This window comes from Talpa occidentalis, unplaced genomic scaffold, assembly GCF_014898055.3.
Source record: "Talpa occidentalis isolate TD23 unplaced genomic scaffold, MPIMG_talOcc4v2.1 talOcc4.6, whole genome shotgun sequence".
NCBI lineage: Eukaryota > Metazoa > Chordata > Mammalia > Eulipotyphla > Talpidae > Talpa > Talpa occidentalis.
This window is the reverse complement of record NW_023604972.1, coordinates 95274074-95290212: the sequence shown is the minus strand read 5'-3', so window position 1 is coordinate 95290212 and position 16139 is coordinate 95274074. Positions and strand designations below refer to the sequence as shown.

The following is a 16139-nucleotide window of genomic DNA, read 5'->3' as shown; positions in this document are numbered from 1 at the left end:
GGGTTATCCTATAGTAACAACTCCTATATATTATTTTGAATTCCAAGCTCCTTAAACTTCTTGTCCATCCTTAAAATTATAAACACTTTTCATTTTTGTATCAATACAATAAGTCTCCAACTCCTCAGGGCAGCATTTGTTTTTGATGTTTTCAAATATGTTTTATATACTGACTTTTTCTTTTAAAAGTTTACTTCAAAGAAACTAGATTTACAGAAAAGTTGCACAAATTGTACAAAGAATTCTCGTACTCTTTACTCATACTGCCAAGCATTAAAATTTGACCACATTTGTTCTCTATATACAGATTTTCCCCTGAACCCTTTGAGTTGCATTTTAGTTTCAGACATGGTGACCATTATCTGCAGTGAGTTTCCTAAAAACAGACATTCCCTTTCATGACCACGGTATAAGATCATAATATGAACGCTAATATTGACATAATGCTATTTCTATTCTTCATGTTTTATTCAGATTTCACCAACTGTCCAGTGGCCTTTGCTACAGAAGAAAACCCTGGTTCACTTGTTGACTTTCTGTCATGTCTGTCTCCTTAAATGTGGAACAAAATTTTTTTCTACTTTTGTCTTTCTTAATCTTATAGTTTTGTTGGCTGCCATCCAGTTATTTTGGGGTGCCGTCCATAGCTTGGCTTGGTCTGATGTTTCCTCATGCTTGGATGCAAATTATGCCTATCAGGTGGAGCACCACAAAGTAATTCTGTTTTTGTCAGTGCAGAATTTCAGGAGGCAGATGATGATGATTTGTCCTATTACTCACAATGTTAACTTTGATCACTTAGTTGAAGTGGTGCCGGTCAGGTTTCTCCACTATGAAGTTACTGTTTTTCCCTTTGTAATTATTATTCTGTAGAAACATACTTTAAAACTACAGTAAATAGCCTCTTCCTTCTCATCATCCTTTCATTGATACTTTATTCTTGCCTAAATTGTTATTTTACTATGCTGATTCCCAAATGGCTATTTCTAATTCTGCCTTTCCTCCTGCACTTGTTAACTTTCTACTTGAACAAAGTTTTCCTTTTCTCTCCATTCATTCATTCACTCACATATATCAGCTGTCTTCATGAATTCTTCTTCAGAAGGTTTTGATGCTAAAATCCTTCTAGATTTGACCAGTAGAAACCCCTTCAAGTTGGATCATCTGTTCTTTTGATATAACTTATTATGTGAGCCCTGTGAAGTTCATCTTATATTTTATTTTAGCCTTGAAAACAGCCAGTTTTTTAAAATGTAAAGTGGTTTTTCTAACCCATCAGAGTGATATGGCTTCTGGACCCTCCACCAGATGACTAAGGCTGCACGAGTCAATATTTGTCTCCACTTAGCTCTACAATTTCACATGACAAGTGCACATCAGTCCTTCAGTTTCAGTCCAGCATCAAGAAGCTCATTCTAAATCTTCCACTCTTCAAACTCACTTTTCTAAAAGTGAGAAATCTGCTTCATATTATTCACAATATAGTTATTTACTAATCCTTATTTGCTAGTTTGTCATGCAAAAATGTTTTAATAAATAGTTTCAGGACCTTTTATATGGCAGCTGGTAGAACACTTTTACAGACAAATTCTTATTTTAATTCAGAATAAAAATAAGATTTTTACTCTTAACTTCCTCACTTTAAGAATCACAATACTGGTGTCACATTCTTACTGGAAATCTATTTGCAAACTTAACTTTTTTCCTTTTTTATGTTTTTCTCATGTAACTGTACACTTGGATTTAGCTATATATAGGAAGTTCTGATCATTAAGTAGTGAGCACTTTTACTAAAAATAATTATTATATTTGTCTGGAAATTCTTTTGATTACAATGTACAGAAAACCCACCGAAATTCATATTGAAAGAATATTACTGAATCATGTATCCAAAAAGTCCAAATATAAACTGGTTTTGGGACACATTGGTTCCAAGATTCAAATACTGTCATCAGGGTCAGGTCCTAATCGCTTGCCTTTTGTTCCCCTTGTTATGGCAAGACTGTTGGAAGAATATCCTCACAGTTCCCAGTTGAGCACAAAAGAGCACAATTCTTTGTAAAGTACATACAATGGGAATAACTAACCAAACAGAAATTGCTTAACTTGGATCATACACTCAGTCATAAACCAGTTATGTCTGGGGAATACGATGCTCTGTCAGCCAGTCCTTGCTCTCCTGCCCACTCCCTGACTTCCATCAAGCCTTGTGGAAAAATAAGGTTCACTAAAGAAAACTCAAGAAAATAGTAGAAGAGGAATAGGTAGAAACAACAAATGTTCCGCATGTCATTGTATTCACACCTTACTAGTTTGACAGGAAAAAGATGAAACTCCTTTAAGGAAATTAATGATCAATTATAGGCATTGATCCTAAGAGAAACAGATATCTTACTGCAAATAATAAGCTCTGTCCTGCACAAATACTCTTTAAAAAAAAGTAAATACACACACTAGCATAATGTGTTGATATTGCCCTTCCAGATTTACAGTAAACCAGTGATTATTAGGTTGTTTTAAATTTCATAGTTGAAAGCAAATTAGCTAAAATGTTACTGATCATTTTTTAAAATCCAAACACAGCAAGTTACTCTGCTCTTCCCTCAGCACATGGAAATTAGAAGTCAGAATACTTCAGAATATTTGGATTCTCTTCACAGATCCTGAATTACGTGTCTAGCTTAACCAGACCGTGTGTGTGTTTCTTAGTTTTCTCATCTGTCAAAATATTCCAGTTCTACGATTCTGATCATCCAGCTCTCTAAACGTGCTTATCGTGTACATCTGTATTTTCATTTTTCCCTTCATTTCGATAGCTATTTTGTATGCAGTAAGGGATAGAAAGAAGGAAAGAGGTTAATTATATTGAGAAGAATCGAGGTATTAGAGGTAGAGAGAAAAGCTTGGGCAAAAATAAGGAGAAGGGGAAGTGCGGGAAATGTTTGTGAAAAAATAAATTAGATTCTTATTGGCTAGCGGGAGGCTAAGCATAAAGGGTGATGAAGCTGATAAGGAAGCAAAAGGGGACCACGATGTGTACGTGGCTTTGAGGGGTGTGAAATCTGGAATTCATAATCTCTGTGGAAGGAAGCTATGTTTTCGGGTAATAGTTTATGAATTGAGTAAATCAGAGCTAGAGGTGGAGTGGTGGTAAAAGGAATGGTAGACGAACATTTCACACATAGAATCAAAAAATCTCAGTGACCCATTGGGTTTGGGGGAAAAGAGAAGGAAAAAGTTAAAGGTGATTTCAAGTCTTTGAGTCCATTTACCAGAAAGAATGGGAATAACACTAACTGATCTAGAGCTAGGAACATAGAAGTAGTGGTTTTGGAAGGTAGATACTGAGTTTTGTTTTGGGATGTTACATTTGAAGTACTTGCAGACTGCCACCTTCGGTTCTTCTATAGTGCCTAATACATATTTCTATAATTTACTTAACACACTATTATAATTTAAATCTATAACATCAACCTCAGCTGAGTCCTCATTCATGCTTGACCAGCATGTGTTTTACACTTCCTTTAGTCGGCAATCTCTGTTTTCCTTGTCTTTGGCCCCTTCTTTATCAGCTGACATTCTCACACTTTACAGAGCAAAGAAAAGCACATGTTCTTTTCTGAAGAATCACATTTCTTCAGATTCTACTCTTTACCACCAATATTATCAGACCTTTACTCGTCTTTCTTTCCTCTTGTCTCAGAAATTTTTTTCTTTTCAATGCTAACCCTTCTAGCAAAAAATTCTTTTTTCCACCTCTTGTTGCTTCTTTTCATATCTTGCTCAGTTATTCTGCCAAAGGAGTCTTCAGTCTAACCTGTTTAATTGGCTAGAACTTCCCTCTAACATTTTAACAATAAAAAAAACCCAAGACAATCTTGAACCCCAGTCTTCCTCTACTCTTTTAGAATTACATGATAAAAATCTCCTCTCAACCCTTCCTCAATCTCAAACCATCATCCACATCTCCCACACTTTCCCTCCCTTGCCACCATTCTGCTGAAAGTGAATCCCTTCACCTTCCAGTATTTTTCATCACTATAGGAGAGCACAATGCCTGAGACAAAACAGGTAATGAGTGAAGGTTTATTGAATTAAACCCTCAATCTATTTAAATGCCATGAAAGTCCTATTCTAAAGATTACTAGTACCTTCTACTTACCAGCCCAACCCAGTGACTTACAGTCTGTTCTCATCATACCTGACCTCTGAAATATTTGACTCTTGGTTTTGTTTTAAAGGTCTCTTAATCTGTTCACTTTGTTTTTATTACATAGTCCCTTATTATTTATTCTTGCCTATGTCACAGAAATTTGAAAGGTTTGAGCCTGATAGGACTCAATAAACCCAGTTTAGGCATTTCACAGCCAGCTGCCCTGTCTGCTTCTTAAAAGTCTAACTTGCTTGACTTTTTATAAGATATTTTCTCTGATTTTCCTCTAGTCACATTATCTAGTCTTTCTCCATGGGTAATGTACTCCCACTCCAATTCTGGGCTTCTTCATTTTCACTTTAATGTTCTCCTATAATTTCAACTATTACTAAATCTAATCAAACAATAGGTCAAATATTGTGCCCACTACAAAATGGAAATTTAGTTGAAATTGTATCTCTAGTCCTGTTCTTTAAGTTACAGGTCTATATTTCTAAATGTCTGTTGATGAAATCTACCTCATTATTTATAAGGTCTTCCTGTTCAGAGTCAGACATTTCTCCAAACTTGTACCCTTCCTGAATGTCCTAAATATGAATTAAATAGTGGCACAATCTTCCACCCAGTCACCTCATTAGAAACACAGGAATTACCTTAGCTTCTTTCTTTCTTCTTTTGTCCTCCACACCCAGTTTGTCACAAAATCCTGCTTGTGAATACATTATGAGAAGTTTTTTAACTTCTCTTATTCTTATTCATCTTAATCAGCATTGCCTAGAACACTCATAAGTCTCTTGCCTAGACTTTTTGCAATAATTTCCTCACTTGTGTTTATATTCCATGACACCTTCAGAGTTATCTTACTAAAACAAATTTGGAAAAGTCCACAACCGATGACTATTCCCTACAGCAAAAATTCATTCACAGTCTGCCCGCAAAGTCTACTCATTTACCACACTTGGAGTCCCCTACTGCACCAGCTATATAAAATTATATACCATTTCCCTGATAAACTACATACTTTTACATTTTTTTCCCTATCTTCTCATTTTTTTAAGCTTATCCTTATCTTTGTCTTTCTGGAGGACACCTATTCTCTGTAAGTCCCGGCTGCCCAGCTCAAATATATCTTCTGTACACACATGGTACTTCTACATGTCTCTCACACTCTGCTGTCAGATACTGCTGGTAACTTCCAGAAGTGCAGGTTCAGTAAGTGCTAAGGGTGAAAGTCCAAATGTTCCTTTTCTTTTATTGGGAGCATCAAAGAATGTTTAGTAGAAAGAGTGGCTGTAGCCAAAATTAAAGAGTTTGACAGGTCAAAAAAGTGGAAAAAATTGAACTAGATGAAGTAACAATTTTTTGAACTATTTAAAAATGCTTATTATATTTTACTGTGATGAAAGGAGCCATGAATAAGAAGAAATTAAAATATAAAGGAGTAAGGATTTGGAAGAATGTAATGGTCAGAACAGGCTAGCCTTAGAAACAAAGGGGATTATTTTTAACCTGAGGTGAGTGGATGAAAGATAAAATCAAATGGAGTGCTGAGCTGAAAATGAAGGTTTAGCAAGAATTTGATGGCTTTAATAATGACAAGTCAGACTATACAACTTCATAGTCACCATGAAGGCCAATTTAAATATTCAGGAATTTTGGGGAGCCAATTGTTAAGTAATTGGTAGCTTAAAATCCATCTTTGGGAATGCTTACACTACAGAGGTTGGAAAACGCTACAAGTTGGTGCTTTTCTTCTCTTCCTCATCATTTTGGCTGAGCCAAAAATGCTTCCATCTATTAGTGAGGCTGGGTTGAAGTTGGAGACATGATTATATTTTGGACTTTTTCAACCTCATTCAGTGTTTCGCTCCAGGAAATCTCCCCTATACAGCAGAAATAGTGGCTGGAGAGTAGACAAGGAGATGGAAATTAACAAAGTATGCTTTAGGATAATAAATTTAAAATATTGGAGCAAAATAAAATACTGGCAGTGACACAGGAAAGGGACAGAGGCAATATAGTAGGAAGCTAATGGACTTAGTAAACATGGAGGAATTGTGATGGGGAAAATTCTGGTTAGAATGTACAACAGTTTTCATGAGTCAATTGAGGAATAAGGAATGTCATGCAAGTGAGTTGTTTAGGAGTTCTAGGCTATAGCCATTCTCATAAATGGAAGAGAAGAAGTATATTGTAAAAGAAGGCAGTGAAGTTTAAAAGTCAAATATCTAAAGGATGGTTAGATTGTAGCGTGAAGATACGTAAGAATGATGGTGGGAAAAAGAGACTGGGCATAACTAGAGGAAGCTCTAGGGATATGGGAATGATGAAAACTGGACAGTGGAGGAGTTGGTGAGATGGTAAAAGTAGATGCACATTTAAAATAAACAACAGAGGACAGTAGATTATGAGTGGAAATAAAGCCTAGCGAGCAAAGTTGTATTTAATTTTCAAGTGAAGTAAATATTTACTGCCCTGGGGATCCCATTACTCATAGCAAAGTCATCCTCATCACCAGTAGTACCTAGCATTTTGGTAATGGCCACATGAGTGCTCCAACACCTGTATGTAGGTCAAGCAGGAGCTTCAGACACATGTGGTCTGAGCTGAAGACAAACCAGTAACACCCAACAATGAAGAGAGGGACCCTTCAATAATTAATTAAAATCAAAGGAAGATTCTAACATTGTGTACTTCATTCTGCTTTTATGGTTTCATATTATTTTTATGTTTAATTATATGGAAGATGTTAGAGTAGAAGAAGCATTTGGGGTATAGGCACCGTAACTTCACTACTTTAAAATTCCTATTCTGACCCTGTTTGACTCCAAGAAGACAGTAATTTGTTGGCTTTTTTCAAAGAAGGGCAAAAGTATCTCTTCCAAATGTGTACAGTCTTCATTCAAAGCTTAGCTTATGTGAAAAAAAAAAATATTTGGACTTAACCTTTTCTATTGCCTTAGACTCAATGCCTTATTTTTAAATGTTTTCCAATTTTCATATCTTTATTATAGCAGTGTTATATCAATACTTTCTAATCTCAGGAAAGAGCTTGGTTAAGAGTTTGATTTGAAGGGAAAGAAGGAATTTGTTATCTGATTTGATTCCCACAAATTTTTTTTGTTTTTGAACAAGTTTTTCAAGACTTCTATTAACAAAATCTTTTACACGTATTATTTTATAATAGTGAATTAGAAAGAAAAGAGGGGGAAAGTGGAGCCTTTATATCAAATTTTGACCCATATTGCACGAATATAGTAGCCTGAAACATGCCTTCAAAAATAATGCATCCCAGAATGCATATAAATTCGAAGTTGTATTTGTAAAAGCTACTAATTTTAAAAAAATTCTGGTTCCTAATTTTTAGCTGCACAAATATTTATCTTTCTAATTACAGAGTAAGTTTCATTGGTATCAAGCCATGAATATAACTGCCCAGAAATAAGTGTAACTTGAAACTAATTCTAGCTAACTATCTCCTGACTAAAATTTACTTTTTTTGGTAAATTCAAGGTAATATGTACATTTATTCTGCTTTCTGGCCCTCAGGCAGATATAAATGCCTCAATCCTTGACCATCCTTTGTAATACATTTTAAAACTTGATGAAAGTGAGAATATAGAGTCATTCTAGGTCAGTCTAAATACGTACTTTTTGTCCTGTTCATGTTCCAGATACCATACTCCTCAGCATCTCCTGGGAATTATGTAGTAAGTACATTTGGGTTTGTTTGCTCATAAGAATTGATGTTACATTTTATTTGGGCAATGAAATAGTTGCCCAGATGTTAAGAAGAGCCCCTGTGTATTGGGCAAGAAGTGAACATCTGATTTGTATTGAGTTGTTTCATCTGCCAACCTCAGTACATATGTTGATGTTCATTAGTGAAACAGTTATCAATCTGGCCAAATTGCCCTGAGTACTGTGTTTTACTTCAGCATATGTCTCTGTAAACCAGTACAATACACTCTGTCCAATCATGAAGAAAGCCATACCCAGTTACACAATAATATGCTTGAATTTGCAATTCTCCAGGAGAATAATCTAACCTCCTCTGCCACCCTACTGTCAATACACAAAGTCTAAGACAACTTTAAACTTTCTCTTAATCACAAAAAGAAGCAGGTTGCAGAATGATGACTATTAAATTGGGGGTCCTTTTAAGTTGTTTTTTTTTTCATTCTTAGGAATTAAACATTTTTCTTAACATTATTTAGTACAAGGTTTTTTTTATTATTTCACATAGAAACTGAAATCAAATTTGCAGGTGTCACATGAGTTCTAGAACTTACAAATTAACTTTCAACCATTATCACATTATAATCCTTCCCAAGGCCATCATAGAAATTTTGTAATAATTAGGAGAAAATGCTTAGCAGAGAAGGATAAAATTGTAATGAGGAAAATCCTTCCTAAATTTCTTTAGAAATTTTCAGAGGTGGTAGCTAATTTGAATGGGAAGAAAGGAGTGCCTGAGAGGCTCAGTGAGCACTTTACCGTCCACTGAAACAGTGATTTATGAACACAGTGAAAAGCCTACACTCTTTTGGGCCTGGGAACTTAGTGCTCAATGCTCCCTTAAGTCTATACAAACGAAGAATGTAACTTAATTTCACATTTTTTTTAATGATTTTTTTTTTTTATTTATACAAGGCCAGATGCATGGGAGGGTGAGAGGATTCACCAGAGACAGAGTGGGGAGCAGAACAGGCAAACGGACCGAAGACACTGCTGAGGGGAGCAGCGGGCTAGGCAGGAGAGGTCTGCACCATGTGGGTAGCTCCCTGGCCGACCAGGAATCAAACCCACACTGCAGAGGCTGCTGACAGCTTCACAGCGCTGCGCTCAACCCACTGTGCCACCGAGGCCCTTATTTCACATTTTTTATGAAAAAAGGAAAATTAGAAAATTTGGGCAATACTCTTTTTTTTATTAAAGTCACTTAAGAATAAACCTGATATATGGTATTATGAGATGATTTCCTTTGATTGAAAGGAAATTCAAGTTGTTTATTAAATTCAAATTCAAATACATTTATTATTTGAAATTATTAGTGTATTATATCTTCACACACAGAATGAAGCAAAAATTTGGTTACGGTACATCTGAAAAATTCTAAGACTCACTGCCTGAATTTTCAATTTTGGTTGTCTGAATAACTACATTAACTTTAAAATTACCTAATCTTCATTTTAGAATGATTGTATAGCTGCAACCACAGCATTCATCATCATTGCCTTTCCTTTCAGTTAATGTGATAGCTGAAGGTGCAGCCCTCCAGAAGCATTGCAGTCAGTACTGACAGAAGTAGCATCAATGTCTTTTTTAATAGGAATATCTTTTGTTTTTAGTTTCCTATAAAAGACAGTGGTATATAATATAGAGTAAACTAAATCACAGGTACACATGGGTTATTTATATTTTGTGCATTTGTAAAGGCCCCATTAAATGGTTTGTCCTTAACCTCGTTATACCTGATGTGATTAAGTCATAAATAACAAATCCGTGTTACGGGCTCATTGTTTTGGAAACGTATCAAAAAAAAATTCAACTTATTTAAGGTAAATTATATTTTGCATAATACAGAAATGATTGTGCACTCAGAAAATATATTAAATGTTATTTTCAACTGGATTATAGTCATGTTTCTGTTTTGTTATATATAATGAGATGCCTTATTTTTACTGAAATTTTGTGTAATTATTTAGGGTCCTCCAGGAGGTGGAGGGCCACCAGGAACACCCATCATGCCTAGTCCAGCAGGTATTGTAATCAATTTAAGCCACATGAGCATTTGATTACTGGAATAAAATCACAAAATATGAAACTCTTGTGACAGAAATATTCATTATCACATTGATGGGATACTTATAGAAGTAGAATAGAAGTAACAAGTAGGAAGAAATAGTATGTTTAAACATCTAATGGACAATTACTTTAAGCATATAGAAAATTTGTTGAATGGGTAAGAGATTTAATGAGCAAGAAAACTGATAGATTTCTTGAGATTAAGGAAAAGATCCAACTCTCACCACTTAGATTCTGTATAAGTAACATGTGAAATATATGGACTCATTAGGTTAAATATAGCAAATCCAACCCACCATATCTGTCATCTTACTAAGGCAGATGCAAATGTGCTTATGGTATTATTTATCCCACACATCCATAGATATTTATTAACTCAAAATCCTTATGTAGTGGGGAAAGTTTTCTTCTAACCTCCTAAATTGAAATGCTTCAATATTACTATAATATTAAAATTTATAATATTGAATAATAATATTGAATAAAATTTTTTTAAATAGCTTTATCCTTCTTTTTGAGACTATTACAGACTATGAAAAGTGTTGTAAAGTGCGTAATATAATGCTGGCAGTTTAACAGCCCTCCTAGGCCATGCTCTGTTACATGTATCGATCATGAAAACATTCATATCCTCTGACTCCTATCACTGTACTACTAGAACTGATTGGATAAAACCCAAAATTTATGGAGAAGGATTCTCATCTGTTATAGTCAGTGGTGAAATAGTAGACACAACCTTCATACCTAATCCAGTGTAAGTGAAATTAATATTTTATGAATCATGATGGAATACAATGTAACCATTAAAATTACTATCAAAGAATTTTTAATGACATGGAGAAATGTCCATAGTTCAATACAATATGATCATAATTTTATTTTAAATTATATATTACATAGAAATCTATAAAGCAGAACATGAAGAAAGGCTAAATCTATCAGTGATAAAGTGTTACTGGGTAATGAAATACACAGAGATGTTTTATACTTAGAAATTATTTTGCACTGTTTAATTCATATGGTTTGTTGAAATCCAAGATATGTGCAAACTTGAAATTAAATCTTGTTGATCAGCAAATAAGTTTTGATTAATTTAGAAAAGTATAAATTTGATAATACAAATTTTTACTTTGCTTCACAAATGCTTCAGCATATATTCATAAATATTCCATAGATCTCTATCCTCAGAGTGTCTTCATTGAAAGTGAAACAAAACTCATTAAAGATAGAATTATGTGAATTGAACATCTTGCTTACATTTGCATTCTTGTATGGAGAAGTTAATGTTTAATTTATGAAGGCAGCATGTAATTAATAGACACTTCACTACAATAACAAAAAACACTGGGGGAGTAATGCTAAACTTTGCAGATAATAAGTAATCTGACCACTACTTCCTTTCAAGTCAGAAGTTGCCACCAGTATACTTCCTAGCCTTCTGCACATTCTTTTTTTATGTACTCATTCTTTACCAGTCATGCCTCTACCATGAAGCCAATACACACATGTGTACATGCATGCACATACACAAACACAAAATAGATGCTAGAAGATCAAAGTTTTCCTAGGAAATTCCAGCTTCATTCCCCTCAATATTTTTCCTTTTTCATACGACAGTGTATTCTTGATTAGTCTTAAAAGTAGGTATTTTTCTTTCTGTTTATTTAAAACATATAGCCCACTTTCCACTCAAATTAATTAGTAAAATTAGTAATAGTAATTAGGGTGAAAAAAACATTTGAAGTTTTCTGTGTTTAAAAAACAATCCAAGATTTCCTGAAGGTAACTTTTTATGGGCTGGGGTTTATTCCATTAGTTAAATCTGAGTTAGCAGATATTGTTGTACACAACGTGATTAAGATATGGTCCCTTCCTTTCCTTCTGTCAGGGAACTTACCATAACCTAGTAAGAAGCAGAAGAAAATAAGACAAAATGTTAACTATAATGCAAAGCAGAATTCAATGGGGGTGGGTGGTAGGAGGAGCCCTCAGGCACTTGGAAGTATGAGAAAAAGTATTCATGAAAGAGGTGATGTTTGCCATTGAGATGGGAAAGTTTGATTATATGCAAGAAAGAACAGTAGCCTGGGTTGCCCAGAGTAAATCAAATATATGGATTTAAAAACAGTTAAGGCTACAAAAGTTAATAAGGACCATGTTTAGTATAAACAAATAAGGATCAAATGAGACAGACATTTCAACTTTTTTGACAGTGTGATGTCTTAATCAAGATGTGAAAAATAAATATAAATCAATTTACAAGGTACCAATAAATATCTAATCTGTGCTGTATGTGGTGATACACACTATAAAAAACTTATTAATACCTAATAAGTAAATACACAAAAAAGAGAAATAATTATCCTTTTCCCCCTCTGTGATTATTGCCATGAGAAATTATTTTCTGCCTTGAATCAGAACTGAAAATCTAGAACACACCTTTTTCAAAATAGAGAGAACTGCTGTTATATTTAAGAAAACTAAATACTTCAAATAGAAAAACATTTCAACTGATATTTTCTAAATATAAAACATTTAGCCTTTCATTCTTGGTTATACATTATAAGATCACATATATTCAGATAATTAAAATTTGGCTAATAGACACGAAATGTAAAATTTTTAAATATTATTAAATGGATATTAATTATTGTTATAATGGATCAAGAATACAATGAATGTAAAATTTTTATCATGAGATATAGTGGAGGAAGCTGCCTTTTACTTCAAGCTAGATAACTTTTCATTTCAATTGTATAGCATTGTTCTAATCCCTTCCTGTTGGAATTAAACCGTAACAGTCTACCAACTTTTATTATTGGCTAAATAAACTTTTTATTAAATTGGTGCGTATAGAAATGACAATTGAAAAGCTACAGAATCCAAATTTTAAGAAAATTTTGCTATCTGTATACATATATATTGCTTAGAGTTCATGTTCTTTAAAATATGGTATTTCAAAAGATATTTTTCAAAAGAAAATGTTCAGTTTTTTTAAAAATAAAAACTTTGCTATGTGATTTTTTAAAAAAAATTTTAAGTATGTTCCTTTTGACCTCAGTTATTCAAGTGATTAAATAAGTTCCTACTACACAACCCAGAATGATTAGTGAACATCAGTAATGCCTTTTTAAAGGCTTATAGCTATTAATGCGTGTGTATCTGTCTGATCATCTTTAATTATTGCTTTGTGATGACTTGGTTGATGATTATAAATATTTTAATTAATATTTTATTTCAGATTCAACCAACTCTGGAGACAACATGTACACTTTAATGAATGCAGTACCTCCTGGACCTAACAGGCCTAATGTAAATATAAATTTTGTTAGTTTGTCTTCAAATATACTCCCCAAAACCATGTATTTTATTTCCTGGCAAGTGCTGAAGTGTGTATTATCCATGAGCTTATTGGATATCAAAAAATCAAATTCTTCCTGTGCTCTAGGTTGAAAAATGTGATACAAAACATCACAAAAGATCTCACAGCAGGGCCTCCCCTGGTGGCACAGCAGTTGAGCACTGGGCTGCTAGGCTGCCTGCAGCCTCTGCAGCTCTGGTTCGATCCCCGGCCGCCGGCAAGGGTCCCACAAAAAAAAAAAAAAAAAAAAAATCTCACAGCAATATAATGTAAATGTAAAACTGAACCTAATCACTTATCAAATATTTGATTGTAATCTTAATGAGTTATTTGAGAATTACTGGTAACATATAGTCAGTTACACTAACCTCATGTCGAGCATCACTCATTTCTTCATTGTGGTCATTCACCTTCTCCTCATAATCTTGAAAATAAAATAGGAAACTGAATATGCTTTTCTTTAGATTTTTGAAATCTGGAGTTTATGTGAAATCCATGGAGCCATGAGGTAGTACATGGTTAATAAAGTACATGGTTATGATTTCTCTATGAACAGGAAACAACATTTATCTATCATATAAAACCTACATTTAAAAAAAGTGTAATAGTATAATAGATAGGTTAGGAATATAGGTAGCTCAAATCAAAGGAAAATCAGAAGGCATATAAATAATTTCTTAAGTATGCTGAAAACCAGGAATGAAATAATTATTACAATTGAACTTCCTATTGGTGATAACAAAGAGAAACTTTAATTTCTGCCCAATATGTTATTTGCATTATGGCTAGTCTACATTGAGATGTGCTTTAAGTATAAAATATTTATTTTATTCAAATTAACTTCACCTGCTTTTCATTTTAAAACATGACTACTAGTAAATCTAAATTTTCTTATTAGTTCACATTTGTGGCATGCATATTAGTTCTGTTAAGCAGCACTGCTTTCAGTTATCACAGAATTCTCTATGGAATCAAATTATTTTTCAGGAAGAAGAAAATTTCCTATGTGCAGTATCTAAAAGGTGTTTTCATGGAGCTCTTAAAGATCACTGAATAAAATACAATGTTCATTTCAGAAATGTAGCAAAGATATAGAAAAGCTCCTCCTATTGTAATTTTATTTCTTAAAACTTGATATTTGAAAGGAAGAGAATAAGGGAGGAAACCAAGAGCATATGGTACTGAAGACATTTCTGTAGGCAGCTTTGCTATCTTCCAAGTATGTTCCATTCTGGTCCTCTAATTTGATACAGAGATAAGAGATCCAAGAAAAGTAGATGAACATGTCACTTTTCCAAATGCTGTTCATCTCAGCCTGAGGTAGTAAAAGCAAATGCCTACTGAGGGCTGGAACTACAGTTTTATGTCCTATAAGCACAGAAGCCTATAGTCTTAGTGTTGTTAAAAAATAATATGGCATGACGGGGTGGGGAGGGGGAGAGGCAGGTAACAGGACCAAAAGAAGTTCAAGGCTACTCGCCTAATCAGCACCAGCCCCTCAGGCCAGATCTAAATTCTGGTGTTGACCAAAGCCTAGTAACAAAGAAATTCAAAATTAATTTCTTTGGCCTATCATTTGAGGCATACATATTACAAGTTGTTTACTGAAAAACCAATCCATGTGTTTTATCCTGAGAAAATTCATAAGCATGCACTTTGTGTACTCAGTGATGAAAAGTCAACTCAATTCCACATATAGCTGCTGGTATGCAGGTTGTCTGCTGAGGACAATTTTCCTACCAAAAACCTGTATGATTATACATTGTGTGAAAATGAAAAATGATGTAAAAAATATATAAAATAAATTTTTAAAAATCTTTTAAAAATTAGAAAATATATTTTGTATATTTCTTAATAAATTTCCTTATGTATTCTAAGATTTAGAACTTAGTTGTAAAATAGTTCAATATATCCTTTTAATGATTTATGAAGTTTTCATCCTACATAAGAAACGTTGCATAATCCAAAATCCCAAAGATATCCTTGTTTTCCTTTATACTTATTGCTTTATCCTTTGCATTTATATTTGCAAACCCTTAGGAATACATTTTGTCTATATATGAGATAAAGTTCCATGTATTTAAATTTTATACTGTTTTGACCACCATCTGTCCTAATGTGAAATGCATTTCAGAAAGTATGTCCCTAAATTTCCAGTAAAACCAATAAATGGTGTTGAGAAAACAAAACAAAAAACCTGTATGATTAGTAACCACCATTACTACCCCATCTACACACATAAATACGCATGTATTCACACACCACTTTCAATATTCTGTACCATACAACATTGAAGGAATGCTGTACACATGGGAAATTTTAAGAACAACTGTTTTCAGTAGGCTGTCTTAACTACAAGCATAATTATCTATAATTTGTCTTCAAACTGGGGTCCAGGTGTCCCCAGAAGTATTCTAGGAAAATAAGGGGAAAACTGAATAGGTGGGTCAACAACTCTCCAATAGTAGGCCTACCACAGCCCATCTATTCATATCTGCTTTATATGTGAGGCTTCCAATGTAAAATTTCACTTGAAAATAAAATAATGCCACTACTCTAAAAAATTACAAGAACTGCTATTGAATGTCTGCTTGTCATTGAACTGACACTGTTGAGACTGCCAAGAGTTAAGCTATACTCTTCTATTCCCAAGGAACTGGATGTATTTAACCTACAAAATGAAATTATTTACTCTGTCCATCTGCACAAAAGTAGATTGCTAAGAAAAGTTCATGTTGAAATCTTCTTATTAAAAAGCTTAAGAATTGCCTCTGATTTTATAATAGCAAGATTTGTCAAGAACATAGAAGAGAATAC

The 16139-nt window shown here is 33.7% G+C and overlaps 1 protein-coding gene across 5 annotated transcripts in view; it reads left to right on the top strand.

The window, feature by feature from the left end:
- Positions 1-16139, top strand: part of SSBP2 (single stranded DNA binding protein 2) — a 258475-nt gene that overhangs the window by 225904 nt on the left and 16432 nt on the right. For all 5 annotated transcript variants that reach the window (XM_054688419.1, XM_037530499.2, XM_037530500.2 and 2 more), the window contains 3 exons: positions 7828-7863; positions 9862-9916; positions 13203-13273. In XM_054688419.1, the coding sequence (XP_054544394.1) occupies positions 7828-7863; positions 9862-9916; positions 13203-13273 (162 nt within the window). The remainder of the gene's footprint in view (positions 1-7827; positions 7864-9861; positions 9917-13202; positions 13274-16139) is intronic.